The sequence below is a fragment of the Astatotilapia calliptera genome, chromosome 15 (assembly GCF_964374335.1).
Source record: "Astatotilapia calliptera chromosome 15, fAstCal68.1, whole genome shotgun sequence".
Lineage (NCBI taxonomy): Eukaryota > Metazoa > Chordata > Actinopteri > Cichliformes > Cichlidae > Astatotilapia > Astatotilapia calliptera.
Window position 1 is genome coordinate 36,615,747 of NC_137436.1, and position 11,395 is coordinate 36,627,141.

Here is an 11,395-nt window from a genome sequence, read left to right on the forward strand (position 1 = left end):
CGTGCTTTGCCACGGCTTCCTGGATGCGGATAAAGGATAATGATTTGAGATTCTAGTACTTTTCTCTCTGCAATCCTTTACGTTCGTGTCGCTTCACATCCAGCAAAACAATTTCTGGTGGTATTCACAAGTGACAATATAGAAATTGAACATTGTTTCTAATTCGGTTCTTGTTTTCATTTTATCATAGAGCTTTATAATTAAAACATATTTTTGTGACTGTAAACAGAGTCTTAAAATGAATGTTAACGGCCTTGCGGTATCTATTTGCGTTCAAAACATCTGTCCTCCAGCCTGTTTTCCAAAACATGAGATAAAATGCTTGAGGGACAACTTTGTCCTTATTAAAACAACCTGATTGCCGTCCATGTGTTTTGGGGTCGTGTTTTTTTCATTTACTTTTTGCTTGTTAACCTTTTTAGATCACTTGCCAGCCTTTAAAAGCAAACATTTTTACAGTCATACTTTTTCTTTCTATGCTCTTCTGCTGCATGGAAAAAGAAAGAGTGCCTTCCTAAAGCCCTCCCCTCCTCTGACTTCCTGAGAGGAGTGTACTGTGCAAAAGGAAGCAAGACTGGACGAGGGGGAGATGAGTATCAGAGTAGGAAGAGTAGAGGAGAGGACATAGCTGGGGGAAGGGAGTAAAGATGAGCCAGGGTTGCTACTAAAGGTCTTTTTGTCATCAAGCTGAACTTGTGATGTAAGGTATCTATCCCATGTCTTCTAGTTGTTATAATTTGCATAATTTTTGATCTTTTAAGAGAGATGTTAACGATGGAGAAGTAAAAACTTTACAACTGCAAGACAAATGATCCTTGAAAACAATTCTGTGAAGTCTTCTTTAATACTCAGTGATTTGTAAGTGCTAAGCTTTTTTTCTTATATTACTGCATATGCGCAAACTACACAGGTCTAGAGATTTTTTTTATATACTTTTATCATTTGTATTGTATGTTATGGTATATCATAAGGACAGTTAATTAATGATTCTTATTCATCTTCTTTAAACCAGCAAAACCTTGTGGGTTAATATTGTTTTGCATGCATTCACCATTCTCAACATTTCAGGATAAGTGGAAAACTCATGAATGCATTTCTGTGGTTTTGCATTAGGCCCATTGGTAAAGCATTTTTACTGCCATAGTGGAACAGTATTTAGTATGACATATTGATCTTGGATTCTAACAGGCACTTTTGGCTAATTGTTCTTTAAAAAGGTTTTGTAGATCATACGAGAGCAGGTTCATCATATAGCACTTCCTAAGGACGTGAAGGATTTCATTACCTTTTGTAAACTGTGCAATGACTTGTCTCAGTTTCTGTATCTTCAGTTTTCTGTGGCAAAAACATATTACCACAGTTTTTTTGGGTTCTACAGTTCTTAATATGTATCCACTCTATTAACGAGATTAAACGAATATTATAAAATTCTGATGTAGTAAAGGAAAAGGGCTCATATCTTAGTTTCATGGCTGATTTATAATGGTTTCCACCACTCGCACAAACATCAAAGCAACATCAAAATATTCATCTGAGTTGTTTTTGATGATTGAGCAAATAATTGGTGTACCGAACCTGATTTCATGATCTCCTTTTAGGCAGTGGCATTTTCAGCACTAGGCATTAAGTTCTTCTAAACTAGTTTGAAGGATAAATTTGATGCTTTACAAGATTACTGCATGAAAGCAGGCTAAAAACAGACACCTGTTTGGTGTTTTAGTGGTTCAGTTGTTTTCATTCCTAACGAGCTACCAGTCTGTGCCCAGTTGGCGTGTGAAACAATACAGGTCGTCTATGCCCACTTGGCCAAAGTTTAGACAATTTGGATTGTTTTATTGTTTCACTTCAATACAGAAGCACTTAGCCTAATTCTTCAAGTTACTAAAGTTGTCTTCCTGCCTGTTAAAAGTTCTGTGCATTCCACTCTGCATTGTTATGATTTCAAATGTAGAAGCAAATCAATAGACTACAGGAAAAAGAATGGACAAGTGGAAGAAAATTCCCTATGGGGGGAAATCCAGCAGTCAGATTTTAGTTTGCACAATTTCTAGTCATTGAAATTAGAAGTGTCAAGACAATGATCATTCGCTGCTGCCAATAATACACAACCGTCTGAGACAGCTTTTAGTTTTATTCTGCTGCATTTTAGTGTCAGTACATATTAATAACAGCATCAGAAGCTTTTCACTTTTAAAAACCTGTATAATTCTCCGTTTTGTCCTTTATTGTCTTTATTTGTCTTTTTCTGTTGCATTTCTGTATATCCTCCTCCCATGATGTGTCTTCTTAAAAGCTACTGCACAAGTATAACACCAAACAGTGAAATAGTGAAACAAACAAAATTCTGATGGTGATAGAAATTTTTACTGGATTCACTGATGTGTTTTGTAAATAGTGCCAAAGACAATCCAAAGTACAAATGCAACTAAGCAAAGTATAGAACATATAAAACACATCAAAGACTTGAACTGAGAAAATCTACAAGTTCTTAGAAAAGTATTGGCTCATTTTGATTTTGATGGCAGCAACGCACCTCCAAGAAGATGGGACTGGGCCATGTTTACCACTGTTTGGCATTCTTTTAAGAACAGTCCATAAACATCTGAAAACTGAGGGGACCGGGTGCTGGACTTTTGGGAGAGGAATGTTATCTCATTCTTGTCTGATGTATTATTGTGGCTGCTCAATAGTCTTGGGACTACTTGAGCATTTTTTCTGTCTTGATGCTCCAAATGATTTCAGTTGGTGAGAGATCTGGGCTACAGGAGGCCTATTTAAGCGCCCAGACTCTTCTGATATGAAGTGAATAAAAGTCTTTCATTGCTGAAGGTGCCTTTCCAGATCAGTAATCTGTCAGTTCATGGGCACTAATTCACCCCCAGGCTTTTGAACTACTCTTTCTTCTTATGTCCGGAGAAATCGCTGGCCATGTTTACAAAAAAGAATTTCAAATTTCAAATAATCTGACAACAGAACAGTTTAGTACATTTTAAATTACCTTTGACCCTTGAACATTTCTCTATCATCTTCACACATGGGTTCTTTTTTGCACGACAGAGCTTTAGCCTGCATTTGTGGACATGCAACATGGCAACATGACATGACAAAAAAAAGTCTTTGCAATATTATGTTGAGCAACAATATTCTGAAGTTGCTCCATACTTGCTTCTTTTCTTTTGTCTTCTTTTTTTTTTTTTGCAGATTGGTGAACCTCTGCCTCTCTAAAATGTGGGTTTTTTTTATAGCCATTCGTGTTACTGATCTGTTGCCAGTAACCTAATTAGCTGCAAAACATTCCTTTGGCTGTTCTTTTTTTAGGTCCACTTACTTTTCCGACTTTTTGTTCTTCCCATCCCAACTTCTTTTGAGACATGTTGCTGCCATTAGATTCAAAATCAGCTCATATTTTTCCCTAAAGTTTTAAATGTTCTCAGTTTAAATATTTGGTATGTTTTAGGTTTGCTATTTGCTATAAAATATTGGTATACTAGATTTGCAAATCTTTGGATTCTGTTTTTATTTACATTTTACAACTTCCCAATTTTGGGGGTGTTTGTAAGTAAGGTAACAACACATTACTGAACAGGCATAATTTTATAGAGTATAGTACAGGCATATGTTTCTCATTGAAGTCTTTCTCTTAGATCATACTGCATAGGTTTTTGTATATAAATTTGTTTCTTAAAGCAATAACCTACAGTTGCTGTAGTTTCTTTAGTTAACACAGGATGAAATCAGTATCTTGGTGATGTGCTGTGAAACAAATATTTAGATTAATGAAAGCTATGGATATTTGTTTCCATATTACCATCCTCAGACTTCTTTTTTTTTTACTGGGGAAAGAATACCAAGAGCTGATTATGTCTGATTCTATGTTTATTTCCTTTTAGTGCCACCAAACTGAACTTCCTGGCAGGATATGCCAGCTCTCCCACTCTGTCTATTTCGGTCTCTCTGTCACTCATTCCATCTCTGCCCCATACTGTCACTGTCTGCATGCGTTTGTGTGGGTGCTGTGTACATCTGTGTCTGAGCTGTTACTTTGCATTCTAAAGGTTTATTTTCATAGTTTAGGCAATCAGTGTTGTCGACACTAAAAATATTGGATCCCCTGATATCTGGCAACAATGATTTTACCTCCAGATAAAGGGTTTTTAATAATTCAGACGCACTGTCAGCTTTCTTTGCTATGTATTTAATCGTCCATAGAACTGTTCATTGCATTTTCAGCCTCTGTTGTAGCAATACAATACTGATGTCATAACAACCAATGAAATGATGAAAAATTATAAAAACAAAGAAATGATCGTTAACCAGAAGTGGTTTTTTAAACCACTGACTGTTGAACTACTGTGACACCTCAATGTGTTTTGCTTTTTTGCATGATAAGATAGGCTTCAGCCATTAAAGGTGCTCTAATTAGAAATATGATGTGTTGCAGTATGCTCGATGTAAATAAAGAGTTGGGAATGTGCCATTTAGAACTGTGTTAGAGTAAACACATTTTTTATCTTGGACGTCACCACATCTGAAGTGCAACAACATCGGTCCACCTCTTCTGACAGATTATGTCACCTTTGCTCAGTTTGTTTATACTGTAAGAGTCGACCCAACCAGCAAAAACTCATAAAAATATACAGAGACAGTTCTTTCTCACACTATATAAACTCCTTAGAAAACTCAGGGATTTTAAGCCAAACTCTTGGTGCTATGAGGTTGTAGTGCTGCCACAGCATGCGAGAACAATAGGATTTGACTGTCTGGTGGTACAACTAAGCTAACCATGCAATACACAATGACACAAAATGTATGTACATATGTAGTAGTCAAAAAAATAAAATCCTTCTGGTAATAATTGTAGTGTCCCTGCAATGGGTATTGTGTGGCTGTCCAATTACTATTATCTTGGTGCTTGGATGAATGTATTATATTTTTTATGTAATTTTTTAACTTTCTGTTTGTTTGTTTGTTTGCTTGTTTGTTTGTTTGATTGATTGATTGATTTTTTTGTTTGTACTCTTCTAACTAGTATTGTCTTTTCATCTCAGAGTCACCTCAAGTCAACGAGTGTGTACCAGCTAGCCACGATGAATACCTCAGATGCCAACAACACTCCACAATGTTACTCCCTCAAAAGCCCTCCGTTCAATTACACACGTCCCATCAGCTCAGCATACTTCTCAACCATCTTCAGCACTTTGGGAATCACCTCAAATCTCATTGCCTTCATTGTTCTTGTCAAATCTTTCCGACGAATGCGGAATCGGTCACGGTCTTTCTTCTTAATCTTCCTGGCCGGTCTTGTAGTTACTGACTTTATGGGTCTTTTGGTCACAGGTTCCATTGTGGTCTCCTTCCATTTTACACGTTTTAATTGGCGCCAAGTAGATCCTAACTGCCACTTCTGCAACTTCATGGGTATGTCTATGGTCTTCTATGGACTGTGCCCACTGCTGCTTAGTGCCACAATGGCCATGGAGCGCTTCTGTGGCATTAACCGTCCATTTGCACGCTCCACCAACATGAGCAAGAGCCGGACAGTCTACATGGTGCTGATGGTATGGTTGGCTGCTGGCTGTATTGCTTTGCTGCCCTTAATAGGCATCGGGAGCTACCACATACAGGCTCCTGGTTCTTGGTGTTTTTTCAACATCAGTTCGAAAGGAAGTGATATGGTCTTCTCCCTGCTCTTCTCCTTCGTGGGGTTGACTTCAATCGTTGTGTCATTTTTACTGAACACAGTGAGTGTGGTGACGCTTATCAAGGTGTGCTGCGGACAGGACAGGACACAGCGGAGCCGAGACCATGAAGTCGAGATGATGGTGCAACTTATCTTGATCATGATTATTGCCTCTATCAGCTGGTGCCCCCTCCTGGTGAGTTTGTTTGTTTGTTTGGTTGGTTGCTTGTTTATTTGTTTCTTTGGTTAGTTGGTTGGTTTTGGGTAGGTTGTTGTATATAGACAAAAAGAAAGGCAAAAATGACAATTAATATAACTAATGCGTAATACACTAGTAATACAGAACCAAATTTAGCAATTTCACTCTTAAATAGCATAAATAACAGTAAGCAATAAGTCATGACACAGACAGCCCCAATTTTCATCTTTTGTGTCACACCAGTTACTTTATTGCCTAATAACCTACATGAACACAAATTATTAATGGCTAAATATTTTTTTTGTATTGTTTGTTGTTGATTTTTTTTTTGTTTTTAATCTTGATTTTTAATTTTAGTATAAAACACAAAGGATTTTATGCTATAATTTTAAAAAAACTGAATTTGTTTCGTATTGCGTAAATAAACAAAAACTATTTTGAAAACAGGAAAACAAGGACATTTTCTGTTATTAAACTGATTACTAAGAATTATTTAAAAAAAATATTATTATTATTTTAAACTTTCTTACTTCTTAGAAACAGGTGAGAGATCCAGTTCCGTATCTCAGTTCAATTGAGGTGAAGCCTAGCACACAGCTACCCACTACAGCTACCTACGTCAGCACCCAACTGTCAGTCACATGCAAAATTATACATTTTTTAGCCATGATAACATTTAAATTGGTGAGTTAAAAACATATAAAGCTAGGCACTTAGCACTTCTCTTATTTATTTGTTTATCTATTCAAACAGCATGAGGAATTATATCATTTTTCCAGTCTATAACATTAATAGTTAGTAAACCTCATGTTCTGGAACAGCAAACTATGTAAAAATATAACTGATGATAATTAAAGTCACATTAATGCTGCTGTTTTCTTGTTCACAATGTACACTGTAATTCCTCATATAATGGGGTGTAATTTTCTATTTTTATTTAAGGTACTATATTGTTCTGTTAATAAAAAAAATACTTTTTGTATCTTTTTCAATTATATAGCACTCTATAGCACTTTTACTGGACAATAACATTCAATTAGTCTACAAATAATAATTAACGAGCAATGTCATTTCCATGCTTGGAAATGACACTGGAAATGACTAGTCAGTCGGCTAATTCCTGTTTTATTCTACAACACCAGAGAAGAGGTGAGGGAGTCAGAGAGAGAGCCGGAAAGAAAGAGATAACACTTTCAGGTAGAGCAATTCAGTGTCAAGCACATGTAGCCAAGGAGATTTCCAGACAAGCAGAAATGGAGATCAGACTGAAGGGCCAGACAAATTATTTATGAATCTAACATCTGATTCTTTGACTAATTTATGTAAGCTTTCTGTTATAGGAAGAGTTGTTACATAACACTGTGTGTACATTTGAACAAATACTAGTACACCCCTGTCTCTTCATATTAACTTTCTATAAAGTAGCTGTCTTTGGTCAAGAAATGTTTTATTTGTAGCAGCTTTTTCAAATCTAATCCTCATATGAAAGAAACAATTTATCTGATGACCCAGAGAGTGAACTGATGTGATGTTGCAGGATAAATGGAGCACTCTGGTCTTGTACAACAGTCACTGCCCTCCACAGAAACATCTGGCCCTTTTTCAACCAGTGTAACAGTGTGTTGAACTCCATAATTGCAGTCTGGTCTATTTGTGTGTTGTGTGATCATAAGACCAATGGAAGATTTCACTGCCTTCTCTTGTAGACAGAAGGAGAAGATCTCTCTTGTTTTTACCTTCTTTTAGGCTAGGTTTGTGTTTCTTGACAATAAATTTTCTATTTTTTCATGATCAAAGAAATACTCAGAATATATATATAAAAAACAAAAGTAGCCTGACGGGCTAAACATTTATAAAGACTGTTCACTAAACATTAATCATGAGGTTGTGATAGGAAATTAATATCTTCAAGATACTGCAAGGTGACACACTTACTTTTACTGTGTCCACCTGCTGTTGTGTGGAAAATGGTTTTCATATGTTTGAAAGCACCGCGCCATGACCTTAACTATCTAGTTTTTTGTTACCAGCGCTTCTTTTAAAATGTTTGAACCTTAATGAGGCATCACAAGGTCCTAAGCTCCTTTTCTCTGCTCCTCTGTGTATGCTTCAATTCTTCTTAGTGATGCAGCCTATTTACTAGCTGATCTGAAAACCATCTGTACTTACACTGGATCAAAGAGCCCCTTAATGCCCCACTTGAGATGACATATTTCAACTCAAGAGTGAAGCAGAGCCTTTAAAGGAAAACATCTAGTACAATGTCAAACAGCACTGAAAAAGTCCAGAAAGTTCCAGTGTGGCAACCAAGACTCAAAATAAAACCCAGACCTTCTATGGGAGGTGTTATTTATAGATACTGATGAGATGCTGATGCATTTTTAATTTGTATAAAAATTAGACAATTTCAGTTACGTTCAGCCTATCTTGCATTATCTACCTATCATTTTTATACTTCTAATAGGAATCACTTATTGCATAATTCAGTTCTTTACACTTTTGCTTTCCTATGTATAGTTAAAAAAAATAAATCAACTACTTCATTTTTTTAACTGAGTTTGCCAGAGAACAAAATAATAAGGACTAAAGTCCCTGAGTGGAGCACACATTTTTCTGCAGTCTGGTCTAACATTAGTTGTGTGATACCTTGTACAGATATACATTTTGGTGTGCATGAAGACTTCTGAAGTTCCTGATGCTAATGTGGTTTTGTTCGGCATACGAATGGCCACCTGCAATCAGATTTTAGACCCATGGATTTACATCATGTTTCAAGTGTCCCCACTAAGGCGAGTAAAACGTGAAACGAAAATCTAACTCTGCTCATCTGCCATCACCGCTCACCCCCATGGCACCATATTTTTGCCAATTAGTTGGTCACGTGCCCTAAACATCTCCAAATGATAGATTTGTACTCATCAGTCCACTTCACGCACTGCCACTTCCAAACCAATACTTATATGCTCAAAGTTTCGTTCCATTCTTTCTCCAGTTAATAGCCATTAAACTTTTCATCATGCTTGTTTTTTGGCCTTGCACGTTCTTTAATTTGGAAAAATTAACACACGTATGTTCTGTCATCAGAAACATGGTAGCTTTTCGTTTTGCAGATTTTCGTTTCATTTAGTTTCTAATATTTTTTTTCCTTTGGAGTATAGCTGCAGAAATCCTGGAAGTACTGCGAACTGGACAAATGCAATCAAGCAGTTATCTGCAGTTGAGCCTATATGAAATTATTATTCTTAATGTCAGTTTTCTTCTTTGTTTTTGAAAATGAAAATAAGCCAATGTTAACTGGCACTCTGCAAAACATGAGCCCATGGAGTACCAATACCACTGAGAGGCATTTGCCTCACAAAAACGCTTCATCTTGCATGGTCTCTTGCATTGCTTGGATGCAAAAACTCAGGAGAACAGAACTGTGACACAAGCTAAATTTTGAAAAGAAACTATAAGCAACACTAGGCCGGTTTTTAATTCCTGCAGGAGCTTGTTAGCATGTTTTCCCCCTTCTGGAGACAGTTGGGGTAATGCTAATAATGCTGTGCCTCACATGAAATGTGGGTAATTGGGTAATGGGTAATTAGGCTATGTTACAGCAGCCACTGCCTCAGGGACACCATGACAAAATTAGCCTAGCCTTTCTTTTTAAACTAGACATAACTTATAGTGAATGCTTGTGTAGATCTGCAATATTAACCTATTTGATCTCCCTTCTCTTATTCGCTTTTTCCAATCTCTTCCTTTTGCTATTTCTTATTTCCTTTCTTTACCATCTTCTCCCCCGTCAACTGCTTCCTCCTTCATGCTTCTCTTTACTTCTGCTTTTCTCTGTCTGTCCCTATATTATTCCTCCACATCCAGGTCTTTATTGCTCAAACAGTGTTCTCCAGCGATCCTCTCTGGGTCAGGAAACTGCTGCTGTACCTCCGCTTTGCCACTTGCAACCAGATCCTCGACCCATGGGTTTATATCCTGTTCCGGAGGGCAGTCTTTAAGAGAGTCTACCCCCGCTTTGACTGGTCCCGGAGCTCAATCATGACTTTGTACCCATATTTTCAAGAGACTGCACGCAGATTCACACGATCTTCATTAGGGGGCAACCTGGGCTCAGATGAAACAGGAGAAACAACAAAGTCAAATGTCACTTCTCCGTCTACCTTAAAGTCACCTGACTAAGGCTCATGGTACAGTGTGTGTTTGTTTCTCTGATCAGAAATGAGTGATCACAGGGATCAGACATATACTCTCAGCTCCATACATCGCACTGAAGTTAACTATATGCACTGCTACCTAGATACTCCTGCATTAAGTTAACCGTATTTAATGTACCATTAAATAGGATAAATTATCTTGTTTTCACTTTGTTTGATGCATGCTTAGACCTGATGTTGTGCTAACCATTTTAGGAGGAAACCCACAGGCAGCCTAGTCCCATGAACCTGAAATATAGAAACTGTAATATTGTAGAAGTGCCTATTGTTAACAAGAAATATCATATTATACTATATTCACATACATTTGCTAATAGTTACTCTGACTGAACATGTCACAAACTCTGAAAACCTATAAAAGATTGAAAAATGTTAAACGATCCGTTTCTTGCATTTAACTTCATTGTTTTTTTACTGAGTGAGATATTCTGTTTCAAGGTTGTCTGTTACATATGGGCTGAAGGATGTTTACAAGACGAAAAAAGATGGATTATTACAAATATCAAAAGTCTTGACCCACCTTTCATTCCTGTATATTTATCTAGAATATGTGCAGTGAAAACAGTGTGTTAGCAATTCCAATGTGTTTGAACGTTAGTATTGGGAAAATGTGAAGAAATGAGGGATCAAAAGATGGTAACTTCATTATAAGTTGAAAATTTTACTGATAACTGGTATGTCGTTCTCATGATCTCCAGAAATCATCTCTTTATTGTCCCTAACAAATACTGGCATGTAGTCACTTAGATATAAATTTGTTTTATTTTGGTATACCATCCATTAAAATGCACAAGTGCTGCTCAACTGAATGGAAGGTGTTAATTAAAAATGATGTATTGTGCCGAAGTATGGTTAAGTGTAAGTGGGAGTAAGTATGAAAATGCATGTGTGAAGATTTATAATTTGAATGAACTCACCCTTTAAAAAGCAGGACTCAGTTAGTGGAGGAATTACAGTGCATCCTAAACATCTAGATAAACTACAATTAGATAACCTAAACAAGTACACTGTCTAGAGTTTAAATTTGGAGAACGTTATTGTATTTTATTTTGATTGTTATAAAATCTTCTGCCTCTTTGAGATCTCAAGGCTAAGCTTTAAAGTTGATGTGGACTGAGAATATTTTTTGTGAAGAGAGCAATTTTTACACTCATCATGCACCTAAAGTAATGCACACTGTAATGTCAATCAACTCAACCAGTCTTCCACAACAGTTTTTTTTTATCCCATAAAAGTTCTCCCATGACAGTGAGGAGTAAATGTTGATTGTTCACGTAAATAAAGGCTCAATAAAACAGAAAT

The 11,395-nt window shown here is 36.7% G+C and overlaps 1 protein-coding gene across 4 annotated transcripts; it reads left to right on the forward strand.

The window, feature by feature from the left end:
- The first annotated feature begins 569 nt into the window (after positions 1–569).
- On the forward strand, positions 570–11,394 carry tbxa2r (thromboxane A2 receptor). 4 transcript variants are annotated; one of them, XM_026142962.2, is made up of 4 exons: positions 570–705; positions 5,049–5,876; positions 8,535–8,668; positions 9,744–11,394. In XM_026142962.2, exons 2-4 carry the CDS (start codon positions 5,088–5,090, stop codon positions 9,919–9,921), a joined length of 1,101 nt encoding a protein of 366 aa, XP_025998747.1. In that variant the 5' UTR covers positions 570–705; positions 5,049–5,087; the 3' UTR covers positions 9,922–11,394. The 4 variants fall into 4 exon arrangements, with proteins under 4 accessions (XP_025998747.1, XP_025998744.1, XP_025998746.1 ...); XM_026142959.2 differs by lacking the exon at positions 8,535–8,668; XM_026142961.2 differs by lacking the exon at positions 8,535–8,668 and having other exon boundaries at positions 579–700.
- Position 11,395: the final 1 nt, after the last annotated feature.